Below are 22,406 nucleotides of genomic sequence, written 5' to 3' on the forward strand. Positions count from 1 at the left end.
GCCGCGGCCCGCACTATCATGGAGAAAGGCGGGAAGGCATACGGCCGTTCCTGACTCCAGTCTTGGAGGAACGCATCAGTCGCCTCCACCAAGTGATCCGGTCTCCAGCTGAAGATTCTCGCAGCTGGAAGTCCAGACGGGACGCAAACAGGTCTATGGAAAAAGGACCCCAGCATGCCGCCAGCCAGCGGAACACTCGCACATCCAGCTTCCACAGGCTGGAGTCTCGAAGGTATCTTGAGTGCCAATCTGCCACCTGATTGGCCCGACCCGGCAGGTATTCTGCCGTAACCGAGACTTGATGGGCGAGACAATAATCCCAAAAGTCTTTCGCCAGATCCGCTAGGGCTCTTGATCGCGGACCCCCTAAGTGGTTCACATACCGAACCGCTGAGACATTGTCCATCCGCAGAAGGACGCATGACTTCACTGAGTCCCTCGTCCAGCAACGGATGGCGAACGAACCTGCTAGAAGCTCCAAGCAGTTGATGTGAAGTCGCTGTTCGTCGGACGACCAAGCGCCGCCTGTGGAGAAATCCCCGCAGCGGGCGCCCCAGCCAGACCGGCTGGCGTCGGACTCGATCACCAAGTCCGGAACGGACCCGAAAATCACACGGCCGTTCCATGCCTCCATGTGGGCGAGCCACCAAGACATTTCCTCCTTGACCTCCACCGACAGGGGAATCAAGCGGTCGTAAGAGAGCCCTCTGCGCAAATGGTGCGCCTTCAGTCGCTGCAGAGCTCGATAGTGAAGAGGGCCCGGGAATATCGCCTGAATGGACGACGAGAGAAGGCCCACTACTCTGGCCACCTGCCGGAGGGAGGTGTGCGTTTTGGAAATAGTTTGCCGAAGCACATGCTTGATCTTGGCCATCTTCCTGGACGGCAAACTGAGAGTCGATTTCACCGAGTCCACCACAAAGCCCAGGAACACCATTTGCTGGGCGGGCGTGAAAACCGACTTCTCCCTGTTGACAATGAAACCCAGACCTTGTAACAGGAAGATTGTCTGAGACAGTTGAGCGGCCAACTTGCTCGGGTCCTGGCCCAGCAGAAAGATGTCGTCCAGATAGACGATCAACCGGATTCCCTGACTCCGCAGGGTTTCGATGGCCGGGTGCAGAATTTTTGTAAAGCACCAAGGGGCCGAGGAAAGACCGAACGGAAGGGCCTTAAACTCGAACACCATGTCTTTCCAGTAAAACTGAAGGAAACGGCGATGCGGGGGGTAAATCGGAACCACCAGGTACGCATCTTTGAGGTCCAGACAGACCATCCAGTCGTTCGGGAGCAAAACGTCTCTCAATAGATGGATGCCCTCCATCTTGAAGTGGTTGTACACTACCCAGCCATTGAACTCCCTGAGGTTGATGACTGGCCGTCTGCCCCCGTCCACCTTTTCCACAAGAAATATATTGCTCAGGAAACCCCCGGGGTGGCGTGTTGTTCGACAAATAGCCCCCTTGCGCAGCAGCGCCGAGACTTCTTCGTCGATCAACAGCACGTCTGACTGAGAAAAAGTTATGGGCCGAGGAGGCTGTAACTGGCACGGCTGGTCGTAAAACTCTATGCGGAACCCCCGCACGGTCTGAAGGACCCATGCGTCCGTTGTAATGGCCGCCCATGCCTGGGGGAAACACGCCAACCTCCCCCCAATAACAACCTGATCCGCAGGGATAACACTCACCGTGTGAATTGTTGCCACCGGAGTCGTTCCGGAAGTTTCCGCGTCCTCTGAAACGCTGACCTCTGGTGGGGTAAAAGTTGTTGTAATTCGCGGAGGAGTTGTAGCCTCCTCTGCCGGAGCCATGCCCTTTTCCGGGCTGTTGCTGACCACCACGGCCGGTCGTGAGGCCCCTACCATGACCAGCCCCTCGGGAAAAACGCTGGTGGAAGACCCGCTTGATGGTTGACTGGGCCTTGTCCAGGGAGGTGAAGCCAAATCGCCCAACTTGGGATCCAGTTTAATGAGCAGCGACCGACGCCGTTCGGTCGAAAGGGCACAGTTGGCATTCCCCAGGAAAATAACAGCCCGCTGCGCCCAGTTGGACAGTACTTCCAGGCATATGGTGCTGCCCGACACCTTGGCTTCCTCGGCCATATCGAGGATCTTGGTGAGGGGGCCAATGGTGTCCAATAGCTTGTCCTGACAGGAGCGCCAGGAACGGTCGATCCCCTTCCGTGGGTCCTTCACGAACTTCGCCATGAAGGTGGCCATTTTCCCATCGAGCTCCGGCGTCATGGCCACCTTCCCATCCAAGGTCGGGCGGGGACATTAGCCCCTCAAACAACTGCGCTCCTCCTTCTCCAAGGGCTTGCGGAGGCGGCCCGCCACAAATTGCGCCACCTTGTCACCAGGCGCCCAAGCGGCCGACCGCGGGTGCATGATTTCATCCGGGTCGAGCATGCCCGAAGTGTCCTTGGGCAACTCCGTCGAATTAGATGCCGGTCGCCATGACCGAACGGAGTCTTCGTCGTCGTCGTCGTCGTCAGTATCCGCGGGGGAAACACCCCCCGGGGAGGCCGGGACGGCATCCGCCGGCGTTGAGGGGGTCTGAGGCGGGGGCGCCTCGGAGGCCGACCCGGACGCCTTAGCCAGGAAAGCGTCTCGTAGGCGCTCGAAGGCGTCCTTGTCCACGCCATTGTGCACCACTGGGACCCGCGTCCCCACGTGGCTTCTTGGCCGCCGGAGGTCGGCTAGGATCGTTGGTGGGCGACCCCGCTAGGGCCGGTGCCAACTTGGCACATTCCTCGACAATGCGGGCAGATAGCCTGTCCTCCATAGGCCCAACGATTTCCTGCACGCACCGGTAAATCGACTGGTCCACAGCCGCATAGAACTCGTCGTCTTGGAGGTACTGGCGTGACTCCTCCTCCTCGACGTAGTACCCCTCAGCCATGGCGTCCACCACGCAGTAAAGAAGAAATTGGAAACTGAGGGTTCCGATGGCGTACACAGACAGCCACGTGTGGGCCAACCGAAGGTTAGCGATGTTTGTAGGCCGGCGGAACCAGGCAATCAAGAAGGCAGCACCAGCCTTCACAGCGCGCCGACCCTCTCTCCAGAGACCGGGTCGCACCGCCTCCCAGCGCGCTTGAGCGGGTAACACCCCAGCGGAAGCTGATGTAGGAAAAAAGGTGCTGAAAAATCGCCCGCAGGCGTCAACGTGGTCACAACCACCAGTACAGACCCCACCGGGGCGTTCAAGCACAGGACAGTACAACCCAAGAGGGCGTCAGGGTTAGGCGGCAGCAGGGCACCTGCGACGTCGACTCCCCAGCGCGGCTCCAATCAGCAAGATGGAAGCTGCGCGCGGGCAGGCGAGACGCAACGGCGCCCTCTAGCGGCGAACTCAACACCGCGGAATACACGGGGACATCGCGTAAGGGGCGAAGGCATCCACGCGATGGAAGGGGCTCTGGAAGGGAAAAAACCCCACAGACCCCCCAAAGCAACAGTCAATGCAAATAGAATACCAATATGCAAGAAAAGCACAAGACCTCAGCAAACACAAAATGTGCAAGAGAGGGAGAATAGCACTTAACTGGCTGCGAAGCAGTGAAGAAAGAGGAGGAGTTCACAGGATGGACGCCTTATATTGGGATTTATGGACACTAAAAAAGGACTGCCTAATGTTGATCTCATGGGATTTGTAGTTATTAAACAATGTTATTACGATGTTTTCTGATATTCCTGAGTTGGAAATACTAAGATTTTTTCAAGTTTTGATGCTTTTCTGGCTGCTGTGCGATGTTATGTGAATAAACAGGGAAGAGAGAAAAGCATAATCCGAAGCCTCCGGTCCTGACATAGAATTCAATTTTGACAGAGTATGTTTCTGGAAAGAACAATTGCAGGGCAGATAGCGTGTTGAAGCTGTCTGCAAATACTTATAATTGTGACTTTGTTTTAGATTTACTATATTGTGGCTTCTGTCAATGATACCTTTGATATGGCTGGAAATATGTTAGACAAGAATAAGTGAATGAAAGGCATGGCTGAAGATGATAATTTAACTCACATTTAAGGATTCATTATTGATAAATGGCCCAGGGGAAGATCCTTGTTTTTAAAGCTACACCTTATTTGAAGTTGTGATGAGGGGTTACAAGAATATTGCACCTGTTAGTGTGCATGCAGCACAGGACCATAGAACTTACAGGCAGGAGCCATTTGGGTGAATGATCTACCAAGAAGCTGATCAGAGAAGTATACTAGTGGCAAAATATGGATAAGATGATTGCCTGTTTTATTAAGTATTGTTCTGAATATGCAACAGCTGATACATCTTTATGTAGCAGACTTTCACTGTGTCCTCAGTGGCAGTCAGCTCTCCATCTTATGGGTCACTTTCACATCTTCAATGGTGAAAAGAAATACATTATCACTTTGGTGGAATACTACTCGCAGTGTGTTAAATGGACATGTATAAAATCAATTGATACTGGCAGCTATTAGTTTTCTTAAAGGCCGTTTCATTGGAGAAGGATTTCCCTTCTCTATCACCACAGTCTATGGTATGCTGTGATGGAACGGCCCGTAAAACCCTATCTGAGGACCCAATCCCCCCTATCATGCCTTGTCCGACACCCCCGGGACTGAGTTTACCTCACCGAAACGCCAGCACCGAGACAGGACGCCGAGCAACCTCCATCACCAACGAAACCCCGCCCTTCTCTCTCCCACAGGAGCCAACCCGAGCAACAGGAAGGGAGGAACCATATCCAGCTGACCCCGGAAGTCCCGCCCCCCTGGCAGAGTCAGCACAGGATAAAAGCCCGGATTCAGCACAACAAGCTGTCGGAGTTTCGTGGCAGGACCCTCTGGCTGGAGACGGAGAAGGTGACCAGACGTGCGAGGAAGAAGTGTGGACAGAGGAGTGCTGGAGTCCCTTGGAGGTGGCTGGAGAGCGGCCGTAACTCACTGGAGAGTTACGGCGGACCGCGTGAGTGCCTTTTGCCTCCTTTATCCCTACTCACTAGGAGTTCGTGTTAAAGTCCCTGTATATAAACCCTCTCTGCATAGTCTCACTACCCTTGCACTGTATTATAAGTATATAGCACCTCACTGTATAAAGCCCTTCCGTTACTCGCACACCCCACCCCTGCACCCTCTCTGTTACCCAAACCTGTGTTCCTTATTCCCGGTACCTTCCTTTCCCCACTGTCCGTTTCTGACCCCGTTCTTGCACTACCTGGGTGAAGGTGTACAGTTGAGTCTCTCTGTCGACTCGATCAGACTAACGGTCCTTTGTTTCTTTCCTCTCTTCCGGTCCTCCTGGGAGTCTCCCCGTCATCGAAATCTACCCGGACCATCTGCGGACATCACGAAGAGGAAGAAGCGACGCCTCTGTGTTCATCGCCTGGTGCCACACCCTCGACCTGTTGGGACTATCTATACTGTAAATCTAGAATAAAGACCAAATATTGCCCACTACATACGGCCTCCTCGCCTGCTTTTCCGGCCCGCTACACTCACTCCACGACATTTGGTGTCAGAAGTGGGATCTGCTGGAGGTATGGAGGCCGTAATAAAGAAGATGGCAGAGTCCCAAGAACAATTCGGGAAACTTATGGAGCAGTTCATGAAGACTGCCGAAGACGACAGAGGTCAGCTCCACGATGTTCTGAAAGGCCAGGGGGCGACCCATGAAGATACCATGACAAAGCTAGCAGACGCCCTGGGCCAACAAAGACCGATGACCTCTCTTCCCTCTGTCGTTCTTCAGAAATATGTCCCTGGAGAAGATCCGGACTATTTTTTCACAAACTTTGAGAGGATAGCTCAAGCCGCCAACTGGCCTGCTGATCGGTGGGGACAGTATTTGGGTCCACTCCTCACCGGTGACCTCCAAGCGGCCTACCAACAGGCCAATATCCAGGGCAACACTCCCTATGCTGACATTAAAAGGTGCATCCTAGAACGCCTTGGCATTGATGATGATACTTACAGGGTGAAACTTCGTCAGGCCAGGGAAAAGCCCCAAGAGAATCCGAGAGCACTCTCCTTTCGGATCCGCGATCTCGCCAACCGATGGTTGAGACCCGAAACCTCTACCAAGGAGAATATTCTGGAGAAGATCTATCTGGAACAGTTCCTTAATTCCTTGCACCCGGCTACCCAACGCTGGGTGAGGCAGCACTCCCGACTCACCCTTGAGACCGCTATAGAGATAGCGTCTGCATATAGCAGGGCACAAGAACTTCAGCGGGGCAAAGACGACCACCCCCACAGGCCCCTGCCTGCTACGTCCACTCGCCCAACCCGGCCTCCCCAAGGCCGTCGACCTGAACCACCACCGTTGTTTCCCTCCCCCGTAGTGTTCCGAACCCCGACTCCCGGACCCCAGTGTTATTCCTGTGGTGGGTTCGGACACATTGCACGGATGTGTCCCCAGAAGGAGGAACCGATGGAGGTCGGTTTCGTCAGGAACTACCTGTGTAACCCTCCCGGTTACACGCCACCGCCGTTCTATTGTCCAGTGTCCATAAATGGTCAGCCACTGAGGGCTCTCGCCGATACTGGATGTCGACAGAGTGTTCTACGACCCCAAGACCTTGTCCAGCCTCTAAGCAAACCTACTGGGGTGGTAGCCATACAATGTGTGCATGGAGACACTAAACAATATCCCACCACTCAGGTACGAGTCCAACATTCCCAAGATCCCGGGACCTCTCTCACCGTGGGCCTTGTGCCCGCATTACCGGAACAAGCTATTTTAGGGAGTGATTATCCAGGACTTCCAATGCTCTTACAAAAGACTTCCGACTCCCTAACTCAGTGGTGGAAAGAGGCGCCCTATCCCGAGTGTCCCGATCAAGTACCCGAACCCAAACCCCACAAACCGAGGAGTCAAAAGAGAAGAGAAAAGAAAGAACACCTCAGCGCTTATCCTGCCATTATTGACGAACACCCCTGGCAGACTGACCAAGAGTTCAGGGCCGCCCAACGAGAAGATCCTCTGCTACAGGAGGCGTGGGGAAAAGCACTTGATCACGAGGACCCCTTACAAGTAGGTCCTTACTTCATTAAGAAAAACGGGTTGTTATATCGAAAAGGGGGGCCCCAACAGAATGCTCAGTTGCTTGTTCCCGGCCCCTTTCAAGACAAAGTCCTTTTTCTGGCACATAGTCACCTTTTGGGGGGTCATTTCGGGGACGAGAAAACCAGCCAAGCCATCTTGGAGAAGTTCTATTGGCCGGGGGTGTATCAAAGGATCAAGACTTACTGCCGCGAATGCATCATATGCCAAAAGAACAGTCGACACAGACCACCCCGTGTCCCGTTACAACCCCTCCCTGTCATAGATGTTCCCTTCAGTCGCATTGGGATGGACATAATCGGTCCCCTCTTGCCCTCCCGTAGCGGGTGTCGCTATGCCTTGGTCATAGTAGACTACGCCACCCGCTTCCCGGAGGCCATACCCCTCCGCCAACCTACCACACAGGCAATAGCGAAAGCCCTGATCTCCTTGTTTTCGCGGGTTGGCTTCCCGCGGGAAATCCTCACCGACCAGGGCACCCCATTCGTTTCAGCCCTTATGAAACGGGTATGTGCGGAGTTAGGAATCAAGCAAATCCGGACCTCTGCGTATCACCCGCAAACAGACGGGCTCGTAGAACGATACAACGCCACGTTGAAACAAACATTAAAAAAACTCTTGGGCCTCGAAGCGAAGAGATGGGAAGACATGCTTCCGTTGGCCTTGTTTGCGATCCGTTGTAAACCTCAGAGCAGCACGGGGTACTCCCCATATGAATTGCTGTACGGACGAGCCCCCCGTACCCTCCTAGATATGGCCCAGGAAGCATGGGAAGCTGAACCGGACCGGACTCGTCCACTCCCAGAATATATGCAAAACCTCAAGACACATCTGTCTATGATTCGCGATATTGTCAGACAAAACTTGGTGACCGCTCAGGACAACCAAAAGAGACAATATGACAAGGGCACTCGCAGTCGGGTCTTTGCTGTCAACGACCTAGTACTCCTTATGATGCCCTCGTCCGACCAAAAATTATTGGGACAATGGCAAGGACCCTACCCCATCCTTCGGCAGGTAACACCCGTCACGTACGAGATAGAACTGGACCCTACCCGAGGCACCACTCAAATCTTTCATGTTAACCTGCTAAAAAAGTGGGAAGGACCCCGTCCGGTGCTGGCGGGAACCAAGAAGAACCTCATCTTCCCTTTCGACCCTTGTCTAGATTCCGACCTTAACCCAGTACAAATTCAGGAACTTCGCCACACCTTGGAACCCCTGAAAAGCGTCTTCTCGACTTCCCCTGGTCGAACCACGGTCACCGAACATAGGATTGAAACCGAACCAGGGAAAGTGGTCCGCCAGAGGCCGTATCGAGTGCCAGAGGCCCGTAGAGATGTCATCCGTCAGGAAGTGGAAGTCATGCAACAAATGGGAATAATTGAACCCTCAGTCAGCGAGTGGAACTCCCCTATCGTATTGGTACCGAAACCTGACGGCTCGGTCCGTTTCTGCATCGACTTCCGGGAGGTCAACAAGGTCTCCAAGTTCGACACCTACCCCTTACCCAGGGTGGACGAAATGATCGAAAGAATAGGGCAAGCAAAATTCATTTCCACACTCGATCTCTGCAAGGGGTACTGGCAGATACCCCTCCGGGAACAAGATAGAAGAAAGACTGCCTTTTCCACCCCAGATGGGTTATATCAATTCCTGGTCATGCCCTTTGGACTTCATGGCGCCCCCGCCACCTTTCAAAGGGCCATGAACCAAGTCCTGAGACCCCATACAGCTTACGCAGGCGCGTATCTGGATGACATCGTCATCTTTAGCGACAGCTGGCCCCAACATCTGCAGCACCTTTCCAGTGTTATCAGCTCCTTAGGCTCATACGGATTTGCCATCAACCCGGCCAAAACCACGTTGGCCGCGAAAACAGTGAAATACTTGGGGTTTCTTCTGGGGGACGGCCTGATCAGACCCCAAGAGAGCAAAACGGCAGCCATCCGATCCCTCCCGTTTCCACATACAAAGAAAGACCTCCGAGCCTTCCTAGGACTCCTGGGGTATTATCGGCGCTTTGTGCCCAACTTTTCTCAAAGAGCGGCAGCCCTCACGGACCTGTTGAAAAAAACAAACCGCTCAGATGAACAACTCAGGAATCCCTCCTCGGAAGCCTGGCATGCCTTTACAGACCTCAAAGAAGCCTTGACCTCGGGTCCTGTGTTGGTTCCCCCCAATTACTCAGTCCCTTTCATCCTACAGACAGATGCATCGGACTACGGCTTAGGAGCCGTATTGTCCCAGAAGGATGCCCTGGGAAACGAACGACCCATTCTGTTTGTGAGCCGCAAACTCTTCCCCCGGGAAAAACAATATGCGGTGGTTGAAAAAGAAGCTTTAGCCATCAAGTGGGCGGTGGAAAGCCTTCGGTATTACCTTGAGGGTAGAGACTTCATACTTTATACAGATCACGCCCCTTTGGAGTGGATGGCTAGAAACAAAGGGCAGAATGACCGGGTCCTGCGGTGGTTTTTGTCTCTCCAACCCTTCCATTTTCAAACCAAACATAGAAAGGGTTCCGATCAAGGTAATGCGGATTTTCTGTCCCGGTATCCACATTCTCCTCCCATTACAAGAAGGACAGCTAGGGGAAGGGGATGTGATGGAACGGCCCGTAAAACCCTATCTGAGGACCCAATCCCCCCTATCATGCCTTGTCCGACACCCCCGGGACTGAGTTTACCTCACCGAAACGCCAGCACCGAGACAGGACGCCGAGCAACCTCCATCACCAACGAAACCCCGCCCTTCTCTCTCCCACAGGAGCCAACCCGAGCAACAGGAAGGGAGGAACCATATCCAGCTGACCCCGGAAGTCCCGCCCCCCTGGCAGAGTCAGCACAGGATAAAAGCCCGGATTCAGCACAACAAGCTGTCGGAGTTTCGTGGCAGGACCCTCTGGCTGGAGACGGAGAAGGTGACCAGACGTGCGAGGAAGAAGTGTGGACAGAGGAGTGGTGGAGTCCCTTGGAGGTGGCTGGAGAGCGGCCGTAACTCACTGGAGAGTTACGGCGGACCGCGTGAGTGCCTTTTGCCTCCTTTATCCCTACTCACTAGGAGTTTGTGTTAAAGTCCCTGTATATAAACCCTCTCTGCATAGTCTCACTACCCTTGCACTGTATTATAAGTATATAGCACCTCACTGTATAAAGCCCTTCCGTTACTCGCACACCCCACCCCTGCACCCTCTCTGTTACCCAAACCTGTGTTCCTTATTCCCGGTACCTTCCTTTCCCCACTGTCCGTTTCTGACCCCGTTCTTGCACTACCTGGGTGAAGGTGTACAGTTGAGTCTCTCTGTCGATTCGATCAGACTAACGGTCCTTTGTTTCTTTCCTCTCTTCCGGTCCTCCTGGGAGTCTCCCCGTCATCGAAATCTACCCGGACCATCTGCGGACATCACGAAGAGGAAGAAGCGACGCCTCTGTGTTCATCGCCTGGTGCCACACCCTCGACCTGTTGGGACTATCTATACTGTAAATCTAGAATAAAGACCAAATATTGCCCACTACATACGGCCTCCTCGCCTGCTTTTCCGGCCCGCTACACTCACTCCACGACATATGCAAAGTATCCTGCATAAGAGGAAGTCATTTCTCCATTGGTGTGGAATAATGCACTAATGCATGCCATCTACACAAAGTAATGTTTTAGTCTAAAGGATTAACAGCATTTTGACTCGCCATAGCTAATAGATTGGATGGTAATGGTCTATTACAGGACAAATTGTGGTCATATGATATGATATTAATGTAAATTTGTAAAGAGCAAACTCATGCTCGAGGGCGTCATGGTGCTATAGGGGTCAGGAATGGATGTAGAGTGCCTCCTAGTCTTGTGTAAGTGCCATGTCTTCAAGGCTTTTCTGAAGGCGAGTAAGGAGGAGCAGCTTTTAGTGTCAGTGATGGGCTATTCAGGAGCACTGCCATGGTCCTGAAAAAGCTCTTTCCACCCCAGGTGGTCCTCCTAAATTGGTAAATAATCAGGTTCTTGGCAGAACTTGAACGTTGAGTCCTCCCTGGGACATACCATTTGAGATTCTCCTTGAAATGGTCGCAGTCCATACAGTGATTTGTAGGCCAAACGGAGGGCCTTGAAGCTGCAGCGTTGTCAGACTGGTAGCCAGTGGAATTTCCTGATGGGTCTTTTAGCAGATTCATATTTAGGAATTTTAAAGGGAACTATACAGCTGCATTCTGCAGAGTCTGAAGCCTCTTCACGGGACCTACTGCCAGGTTAAGACGGACTGTTGCAGTAGTCAATCCTTGAGAGTACCAAAGCAATAATCACAGTTTTCAAAAGCTCATGAGGTAGAAATGTTTCAATCTTTCTTACCAACTTCAGTTAACAGAATGAGGCAGAAATAGTTTTGTTCACTTGATCTTTGAGCTTTAACTCATAATCTAACAGAAAACTGAGAATTAATACTTTGTTTGTGGGTTCAGGGAGTGGGCCTAACTTGGACCGCCACCAAGCCGTCCTATAAAATGAGGGATTGTTACCAAAAATAATGACCTCAGTCTTTATGGCTTTCAGTTTACAACAACTATTGTCCATCCAATTGCTCACTTCCTCATGCAGATCCTAAAGGCAGAGCTTGAATTGATTTTGGATTTTGTTAGTGTTAACCACAATTTGAGTGTTGTCAGCGTATGATGATAGGGAGAAGCCAGAAGTTTTGATGAGTGTCGAAAAGGGTGTAACATAAAGGTTGAATAGTTTTAGGCCCAGGGACAAGCCCGAGGGACTCCGTGGGGCAGGGAGAAAGGCCTAGATGGGAAATTACCCAAAGCCACACTTTGATGTCTATTGGCCAGGAAGGACTGAAGAAGCTCTAATGCAGTAGCCTCAATCCTCAAGCTCTGCAGATGGTCATCCAGAATATCATGGTTGACCGTATCAAATGCCGCAGAGAGATCTAGCAAGATCAGAGCCGCTGCCCCCCCATTATTTAGCTTTTCTTGAATATCCTCAGTGGCTACTATCAGGAAAGATTCTGAGCTCTAGGTTCTTCCTGAACCCATACTGTTGTCTTGTTTGATTAATTACTGCAGTGTTGGGCTGGCTGGAGCCACCAATCTTTTTATAATTAGAAAAAGAGTTTTGTTAGCATTACAACCTAATTTTATCTGCTCAGACTAGTAGGAGGTTTTTGCAGCTATGATACGTTTTTGTGTTCCGCTAGTTTTTTTTGTAGATAATTTTCTCCTCGACCTCGTATTTTTTTCTCCATTTCTGTTCTTGCCTGCGGCAGTCCTGCATTGATGTCCTAACGGTTTCGTTATACCATAGCTGGGAGACTTTTTTAGCTATGGTTCTTCATTTGACCGATGCTACAGTGTCTAGCACCAAGTTTAACCAGAGCAAAAGGTTTTCAACACTCCGTCCAGGTTGTCAGCCGATTGGCAGGGTACCGAGGTAAGGGCGTCTTTCAGTTCGACCAGCTGTATCTTGTGCCAGGCTTCTTCGGGGGGTTTGTTTATTTGTATCTCTGTATATGGCATTTCTCTTGGTCTTTATTTGCCGGTTGCCTGCCTAATGATCTGACCAGGTGAGAGGAAGAGATGGTAGTAAATTAATATCTGAATGGTTTGAGAAAATCCCATTTAGCAAATGTCCAGCCTTGTGCGTTGGACTCTAAAGATTAAGGATAGCCCAAGTGCATTTATTGTATCAATCAACTTTAAGGAGTCTGGGTTAGTTTCATTTTTCAAGTGAAAATTAAAATCACCTAACACCGAGAAATTAGCATTAAGAGTGTTTGATTCAAGAGTCACGCTAAGCTCTTCAGGGAAACCACTTTTCGGTCCTGGAGGGCAGTAGATTAGCATTCCCTTAAATGGCTGCGAGTCCGGAAGATTCATCGAGAAAGTTACGGCCTCAAAGCCAGAGGTGGCTGGTGGCTCGAAGGTCGTTTTAAAATACGTACGAAAAAAGACAGCCATACCCCGCCCTTCTTTAGTTGCCTGTCTAACTGATAGACTGCATATACTGGGGAGGGGTGGGTGTTGCTGCGACAATTTCTGGGCCAGGGCCACAGTCTGCCCATGTTTCAGTTACAAAAGCAACATCTACTTGCTGCCGTTGGAAAAGGTCAGAGAACTTCAGATAGTGTTTTACTAGGGACCTTGTGTTTAGTTGCATTCACAAGATGGTTACTAGGGACCTTGTGTTTAAGCATACACAAGATGTTTACAAGTGTTGGGTCACAACCTTTTCTATTTTGAGGGTCAGGTGTCAAAGTGTTAACTGAGCTGCTGGCAAGAATGGGACCAGGGCACCTGGTCTGCTTAGGGCAAGAGAAATGGGGATTGGTCGGGGGAGAGGTGTTAGGGCTGATGTCAGGGAGACCTTCACCACTGGGTCTTAATGCCAATAGAGCCTCCCAAGAGTACCTAATGATCCCTGCAGAATATGGAGACGGCCGGCCAGGGGGACGGGGCTGGGCGCAGAGGGGCACAAACAGGCTTGCCTTTGGCGCGCCCCCTGCGCGACGGCACCATACTCCATTTATATGGACAGAGGCATTGGGCTGAGAAAGGAGACTAGACCATCCCACTCCCAAGATGGCATCCGGGATTGTTGCTACAGAAGTGGACGCAAGCTTAACCAAACCTTCCTCTACTCAAAATCAGCAAGAATTGCTGCAGTGGACCGGGGAGGAATGGAGGAAGGGTGGGTAGCGGTGCTGAGGAGCAGGCGAGTGTCAAAGAAAGATTAGCAGCACGTATTAGGAGCAAATACCTGTAAAAACAAGAGGTAGGCAACGCATTTAAAAAGAAAAGGGTGGTATGATTTCAATGTTATCTCTGATATTTCCTCACACGTCTGTGAAGATAATATGGTGGGCCATGATAATTCCTGTCAAAAAGTAGTCATGTGGGCTAAATCCACTGTAGCTTCTCTGGTTCCTATGAGGTGTAGATCAAGACAAGGTAAGAGACCTCAAGGATTTTGTTAAGGGAAGAGATGTATGTTGTAAGTGTGTTATGTATTGATACACAATTGCATCTTATTTATACATGCTTCCTCTACATTCAATTTTTTGTTAGCAATACTGTATTGCTTTATTATATTTCGTTATATGTCAGTTTCATGCTAATCATTATTGTACCTTTCATGTACATGTCATACCATGAACAGTTCCCTGCTTGATGTAATCCCCCAAGTTTCTCCACAATGGAGCACTGTAAAGGACATACAAGAGAGACTTGTGACAGTCACAAGTTGAATACCTTAGAGAGTTGGCCAGTCAGAAAATTAAGAGGCCCAAACTTCAGCATATGACAAACGCAAACAAGAGGAGGGAGATGACCGGATTTCTTTTTAGACGACTGGCTACCTGAAACACCGAGATACTAGGTGATTTGAGAGAACCTATGCTTCTGTACATGAAAAAGTGCTTTTGGCCAAGCCCAACAAAGGCACCTCGGGTAACGAAAAGGGGACAAATAATGATATTGTTAGCAATGAGGAATGGTTTTTCTAAATGACTGGCGCTTAGAAGCAAAGGCAAGACGATGTGAGAATATCAGATTATTTTGTCCCTCGAGAAGGAGCACAGTGGAGAAAATGTAGAATTAGTCAGGAGGGCAAGCAAGAAATTCTTACTCAGAAAAAGTGAATGTTACATTGAAGAGGAAAGATGTGCATAGGCGTTGCAAGTAGGGCTGTGGGGGAGGGCACAGCAGCACCCCCAAAATAACCATGCATGAATTCAGAAGGTGAATGAGCTACAAAGTTGCGCTTACATTTTGTTTTTATCTTGTCACATTTGCTGTGTCTTCAAAAACAGAGGTAAAATGTCTGGAAATGTCTTCTGACAAACTGCTGCTTATTTAGTTCACATGGAGACGGATGTTAACTTTCCATGACAGCAAAGTTGGAAGATTTTGTAAAGTCAACTATGTGACATTCTTGCTGGGGTACAAGAGGTGCAAATCGAGTTGCTATTTGATGTCAATTTTTAACACACAGCATTTAAATACCTGTAAATTATCTGTACAGACATTTCAAAATATATGATCAGTTAGGAAAGCACAAATGAAGCACGCTTTTCTTGTCATTGTGAAATGTGATGGAACCAAAGTTTTTAATAGGATCAAACCAAATCAGGACATTTAACTTGGTGAAGCTCAAATGATAAATATTTACTGACACCCGATTCCCACACATTATTGTTTGTGTGCTGTATTGTTTTTTTCAGTAAAACTACATCTCTGCAAATGTAATGGCCATTACAATGGAAGATGTGCTTTCTTTCTGTAAATCGCAGTGCAGTACCGCACCATACTTTAGTAACATATTTGTGACAGAGCGCTACACCATCAACTACATACAACACCTTTACCACCCTCCTGCTGAATGCGCATGGTTCATTTGTCACACCTGTTCTGTGCGTAATTTTTTTACTTTTCACAATCTCAATGGCTTGAGTGATATAACATTGATAGTAGCACCCGCACTCAGAAAATTGTTCCTGCACCACCATATTCTAAAGGTTCTGAGTAAAAGGGTACCGGGCAGACGATATGAGGTGCTTGCACTGTATGAATACTATTAACTGGGATGCAAAATAAAAAGGACTGTCAGGTGACAGGGGAATAGAAGTGTGTTCCTATTTTGTTGTTCTAGGTTGTCATTGTATCCCCTACTAGGAGAACTGAGACTGGAAAGTGACACATAGTCAGGTCTCCTTGGTTCAGTGTAACTATTTATTTATTTATTTATTTATTTATTATATTTGTATGGCGCACAGCTACCCAAGAAGGGTTTCCCGGCGCCGATGACAAATTGGACAAAAGTAGGAGGAAATTGATAAATGAAAGGATTTATTTCTGGAAGAGCCAGGTCTTCAGGTTCTTTCTAAATCTGGCATAGTTGTCTTCCTTACGAATGTGAAGCGGGAGCTTGTTCCAAAGAGTGGGCCCTAGTACAGAGAATGATCTCCCTCCCATTCTTGCTAGTTTGAATCTCGGGGTTGAAAATAATGCCGAGGTCTGGGAGCGCAGTTCTCTAGCTGGAAAGTAGGGGGTTGCAAGAGATTGTAAATACTTTGGTGCGGTGCCAGATTTGATCTTGAACATGTAGCTCAGGGCTTTGAACCTAATGCGGTTTTCCATCCCGAGCCAATGAAGGTCAATCAGATGTTTAGACACACTAGATTTTTTAGGGATGTTGCAAAGCAGTCTTGCAGCCGCATTCTGGGCAAGTTGCAGGCGTTTGGTGACGGCTTGGTTGGAGCCCAGGTAAAGGATGTTGCCGTAGTCAAGTCTAGCAATTATTTCACTCAATTTCTTTGCTACAAATAACATTTTTAAAACAATAGAACAAATACCCATGACAGAAATGTAGTCCTAAAATTGAGAACAGCCAAAGTTAGTGTATTGGAACCCGTGAGGCAAAAATTGACAATTTCACTAAAATGCACAATTTTAATCTGAATTTTACTGTTCCGCTTAACAGCTGTGCTTCAGAGAGGTTGGAACATCCCATTACCTTCCATCCTCTCTGCCACATGCACACATGGAGTTACCGAGCAGAAATTTGGAAGCAAAGTGCTTTTTTGCGCAATGAGAACATATCTATCCAAGGCTTGACCCATGATTTGGTTATGTTCGCGAAAACTATTGGATGTAGTTACAGATCTGCAGATGAAGGCAACTGATGTCTAAACTGATCTTTCACTAAATTCTGTTCCCCTGGCAGGCAAGATGCCTTAGAAAACAACAGCTGATTTCCTGCCAATATGGAAATCTGCTGAGCCTTCTCCGTTATATCTGCACTGTATATTCTCCCCTGGTAATTTATGTAGCCTTGGCAACCTGATTGTTTTGGATTAACAGTGCCTTGCTCTAGATTAGAGGGACGAATCTCTGTAGAGCCAGAAACATGGCCAATAGTTCCTTATAATGGGAGGAAAGTCACTGTTCCTCTGGAAATTCTCTGTTCCATCTTTCCTAAACTCTAATCTCCCAAACCACCTCCTAGTTTAATGCACTGACATCCCTAGTTATAACTATTGGATACTAAGCAACAATAAAGCACTCTTGGTCAAGTCATTCTTGCCCAACCACCAAGTAATTTGTCCCCTCAAATTCTCTGTTAGAGGAAATAAGGATGTTAATAACTCGCTGGCTGGATTCCAAATGGCTAACATGTACTGATCTACCAGCTTTACAGATAGTCTTGGCCAAGGGACTAATACAGTTATACCTGACATGTATCTCTGCACTAGTAGAAACTGTTTAACTGCAGCAAAATCCTTGCTTAACCTCATCTGTAGCAGGATTTTAAGAGTGACAAGGCCTTCCACAGGGCCTTATGGAATCGAACTCCTATGAAAGACGATCTTGTGCAGGCAGTAAATGAGATTACTTTAGATTGAAAACATATTTGAGCTCTGAATATTTCAACATGGTTGTTTATTTTATACTGAGCTTTCAAAAATGCATTAGCACAGATTAGCCAGTTTAGATATGGGAAAATGTGTATTACTGGCATATGTACAAAGTCAACAAATGGAGCCAATACCTTTGCGAATACCCTCAGAGATTCTGAAAAGACAAATGGAAGAACTAAAAACTGAAATCTTCTCCAAGGGAAAAACAAAGGTACTTCTGCAGAAAGTGATGAATTCATATTTGGAAAAAGGTGTCTTGTAAATCTAGAGATGTTAGAAAATCATCTCAAGATGATATAGGAATCTGTAATAATATAATCTAGAAAGCCTTTGACGTCAGCTACCGATTTACACCATCAGGTCTAGAATTTGTCTTACTACCCTGATGGTTTTCTTAATGCATAGAGGATTAAACATACACCTTTTCCTCTTTTTGCTTGAGAGATCTCCACTGTTGCATTCTTTTTTGACGATTTGTATACCCTGAATAAATGTCTTTCCATTGGAAGCATCTTTTGGAGGAGAAGTAGATTAAAAGTTCACCTTTGGAAGAAGTTGCCTTAATTCTATCGTATACCCTCCATAACTAGGTTTACTCATTTGTCTAGTAGATTCCATTTGATTTTGCGCTTGTTGTTTAAAAGGTTGTAAAAGCTCCTTCTCCTTAGCGGATCTTTTGACCAACTTCTATAATTCATGTTCGAAAAACTTTTGCCCACTAAATGATAGATGGAGAAACACGCACTTTAGTGCTCTAAGGTTTTAAGAAAATATTTCTTCTGCCTAAAGCGATGACACCAAATGCCAAAACTGCTAGAACCAAACTCTGAAAGGTTGAATCAGACAGGAACTGTCCGTTTTATGGATGTAAGCAGGTCTGTTCAATCCTCTCCTTTTTTCAAACACTCATATACGACTTAGACGTCCTTTAGTAGAGTTTGCCCTGCCTATGCAGCATAGGTTGCAGCCTGAAATGTGACGTTAGCTGCTGCATGACCCCTCTTTACTGCTCCCTCCACCGTGTATACAGGGTCTGAAGACAGGGAGTCCGCCCTAGTCAGTGTAGATGACATCATTGTCAAAAGAGCGTTCACACTGACAGACTGTGGAAAGAGGGGGCTTACGTTTGTCAAGGGAGATCTGCTATGGAAAGATCTTGGGAAATACATCTGATCTATTTCAATCCATTTCTTTAAAAGCTTGTCCTCTACTCCATCACGGAGACAATAAATCCAAATTACTTAGCGTAAAATAATTAAATAATTTATTAGGGTCCATCACTTTGTAAGGCATCTTTTTTATGACTAATAACCTCCTCCGGTTGAGTACCTTGAACTAATTTGCTGTTCGGCTTCATTGTCATAAACACTGGGCTCATCTCAAATATTCTATTTGGATTTTGTACAGCTGAAGCTACAGCCTTGTCGGTGTTCAGCTGCACTTCATCTTGTCACACGGCTATAAACTCTCCTGAATCTGACGCAGTCTCAATGTGCCTCCTTTTCTCTGCACACTTACAGCCCTCCATTTTCCACCTGAAGACTTAAGTAAATTCCCATCACATGTACACAGACGCAGCCTGACAGAAGAAGAGAACTGGCTCCCCACCGCCTTTACTTGGCCTGCTGTGTAGACCCGTAACACTGTGCCTGCTACTATAGCAGCCAGGCGGGCTACCAACATGGAACAATCCAGCCCGCTATATCACAGCCTGATCATTTACAAAACATTTATTTATTATTTAAACTTACCTGAATCTCCATAGCGCGACTAGAAAATTGCCACTGCCATGTCGGAGAGTGAAAAAAACAGACCAGCTTCAGAGAAAGAGGCAGTATTATGGGTAAGAGGAGGGAAGTAGTGTTAACACTAAAAAAGGACTAACATTTTTAGTGTTGATCTGTAAATGACCTGCCTTTCAGTGTAGGGTATACTTCAAAGAGTGAGGAATGTGATGAAGAAGACTTGGACTAAGAGTAATAAAGATTACTGCTAAACAATCGAGACAGTATATGAAAGATTTTAAGCCAAAGAGGCACTTTATATAGAAGATAATCAGCAAACCCATTTATTCTTTCCGGTCGCTGAAAAATTCTAGCCTTCTTGTTCAAATGCAAAAAAATCAGAAAGGCCGACCATAGTGCATTTTAAAGAAACCTTTGGTATGCGCTTATCTTCTGTCTTAGAAGCTCTGCGACCTCACAGGAATTCTCCTACCCCCTTATTCCATTTCCCCATGTGTAAGCTGTGATAGTACCAATTAAAGTTGTAAACCTTTAATGGGAAACATCAGCGGTCAATGTGAAAATTGTGAAAATTAGAGGATAAGAGCCTCTTACGCAAACAGGATAAGTCAGAACAAAACCAAATGAGAAATCGAAGTACCACATGAGACAGTGGCAAGGAGTGCAATCCATCAAAACTAACAGAAGTCAGGCTTACCGCTGGCATGTATGCAGTGCTTCCTTCATTGTGCAGATTGCCATTTGGATGTTCTGATGTTCAAACGTCATGCATGCCTGCATAACTATGATGGAGCTGTAACCAAGGGCGTGGTACATGCTGTCTTTAGCCCTGGAGAAGCAAAATAAACGTTAAAACTTTCAATCCTGTTCCACACGTTCGGTCATATTAGTTTTGATTAGTGCAATCACAGTGGGTGAGTGTTAGGGTTTGGGAGAATTATAGGATATGGTTGTGTGGCCTTAAAGTGGAATAAACTCACAAAGCCTGCATTGGTTCTAGTCAGGCTCACTTGTAAACCTCACGCTCAACCCTGGGTAGCAGTGACTTCTTGCAACAAGGCTTGACAAAGGAACTTAGTGTAAAGCATTTTACAACACCAAAAAACGGAATAAGAAAGTCAAAAAACATGAAAGAGACATGACATCAATTTATAAAACAGAGTATATTTTTATACATTTTTAGAGTCCTTGATCATAATAATCCACCAAAGGGTTCAGGAGATATGAACTTTAGAAGAAATAAATACTTTTAAATCCAACCACAAACACACATTGGTCAATAAAAACGTTGCCAACTTTTGTATACTTTGAAACAGTCAGCGCAGTGACTCCGACCCTGGGTTGGGCAACAAAATCCGACAGGGCAGAGGTCTAGGAGTCCAGCAGGGTTTCTTTGGATAGTTACCTGCCCGCCTGGCCCTTTTCCAATGATGCTCCTGAAGCTGTGCGGTCAATGGGTGTGAATTGTAGTGGATTCCTCGGTCCAAGGGTGGTTTGAGGCGACTTTGACCATGGCACTTAGGTGTCTCACAATGTCCTCTCTGCGATAGTGAAGGACGGTGGCGGCAGGGCTTCTGGTCCCTCAACACCACAGTCACAGTGAATATCCTTGGTGGGGGCTAGTGTCTCTCTTGGGCAATGGATCTGCTCTCTGATAGCACTTCAGTGCCTGACAGACTTGGGTGCAACTTTTGGCTATCTCGGATTTGTCCATTTGAGTATCTGGCGAAGGCCAATCCCTCAGGAGTGGCGCTGCTTTGTCGGTTTGGGCTTCCTCCGCGTGGATATCCATGGTGCTATTTCAGGAGGCCAGTTGACTGACCCTTGGAGACACTGCTTCGATCTGGTGCTGGGAATCAAATTTTCCCTGAGCCAGGAACCACAGACAAAGTCCAATCTCATGAGCCCAAAGTGCAGCAGGTGCAGTCCTTCCAACAGTGCACCTTCAAAGGCAGCAGGACACTCCACTGCCGGTCCTCTCTCTAAGTCGAATGGGTCGAATGGGTACTGAAAGTCAGGGTGCCAGGGGTGCCCATTATATCCCTAGAAAGTGCACAAAGGAGACAACGTGGGCACTAGCCAATGGGCTAGTAGATCCCCTACCCTTTGGTGAAAATGTTACGGCAATGTATGGCATTACACAACCCTAGAGTGCAATATTCTTGCCACTCTGAAGATGTCTGAAGTCTTCCTTCGCTGTGAGAAGCTTGGTAGCTCACCCCAGAGGTGTGGCTACCTAAGGGCTACATGCTCACAATAAAAACAGATTGGGGATGGGTTTTCCCTTTCTGGCCCAGTCTCCATCTTTTCTACAGGAACAAAAGTCATCATGTTCGGGAGTGTTGACACATGCACGCCTTCAAATGCAGCTTCCCCTTTGAAGCTCTCCAATTGGGCTGAAACACCTTGCAGCCTTCCTGAGAGAGGAGGTCACAACTCACTCTTCAGCAAATGCCTTTGTTCCTGATCCTGGAAGTTGTTCACACATCTCCCCAGGTGAGCAGAAAGCTCTCTGTGTGCCAGGGCCTTTGTGAGGCCACTGGACTAGCTGGGGCACAACTTTCTAAAAGTTGATTAACTTTAAAAGTGACATAAATCTTGACTTGGGCATCAAGTTGGATGTAATGCCACCATTAATTTGATATCTTCCTTAGAGGAGACCTACATATGATGTTAAGGGAAGGGTGGCTTTGCCTTTGGTTTAAATGACAAGGTCAAACCAGGAGTGAACAAACTGCTCTTCCAGTCTGCAGTGTCAGGCTGGTAGACCTTTTTTCATTTGTCACACTCAGTTTTGCAAAAACAGTGCTGCAGCCCTACGTGGACATTCTGTCTTACATGTCCATTGTACCCTGGGTACCATATACTAGGGACTTATAAGTCAGTACTTTCCAATTGGGTATAGCTGATTCAACATAACATTTGTAATGGGTCAAGCCATTGGCACTGGGGTCTCAGATAGACTCAAATTAACGTAAGTTTATATATTGCCTGCGTAATGGCAAAAGGAGGGTCTGAGGAAATTTGGTTCCGACTCCATTTTGTGTTGCACCGCCATTTTGTGTTGCCCTCACTCCGGCAACGTGACGAACAGAGAACTCTTGCCCTTTGTACTGCCACGTATCAACTAACACCTCTATCCTTGAGGTGAAGTTAATTCCCAAGTTGGTAGGCAGCAGGGTGCCGGCGATTATGTTGGCAGACGACACC

General features: G+C 47.9%; 1 protein-coding gene across 2 annotated transcripts in view; it reads right to left on the reverse strand.

Moving 5' to 3' along the window:
* LOC147663441 (tetratricopeptide repeat protein 39B-like) overlaps window positions 1-22,406 on the reverse strand; it is a 325,459-nt gene that overhangs the window by 127,023 nt on the left and 176,030 nt on the right. For both annotated transcript variants that reach the window (XM_086950451.1, XM_086950452.1), the window contains exon 3: window positions 19,894-20,025. In XM_086950451.1, the coding sequence (XP_086806577.1) occupies window positions 19,894-20,025 (132 nt within the window). The remainder of the gene's footprint in view (window positions 1-19,893; window positions 20,026-22,406) is intronic.

The sequence above is a fragment of the Lissotriton vulgaris genome, unplaced genomic scaffold, assembly GCF_964263255.1.
Source record: "Lissotriton vulgaris unplaced genomic scaffold, aLisVul1.2 SCAFFOLD_2539, whole genome shotgun sequence".
Lineage (NCBI taxonomy): Eukaryota > Metazoa > Chordata > Amphibia > Caudata > Salamandridae > Lissotriton > Lissotriton vulgaris.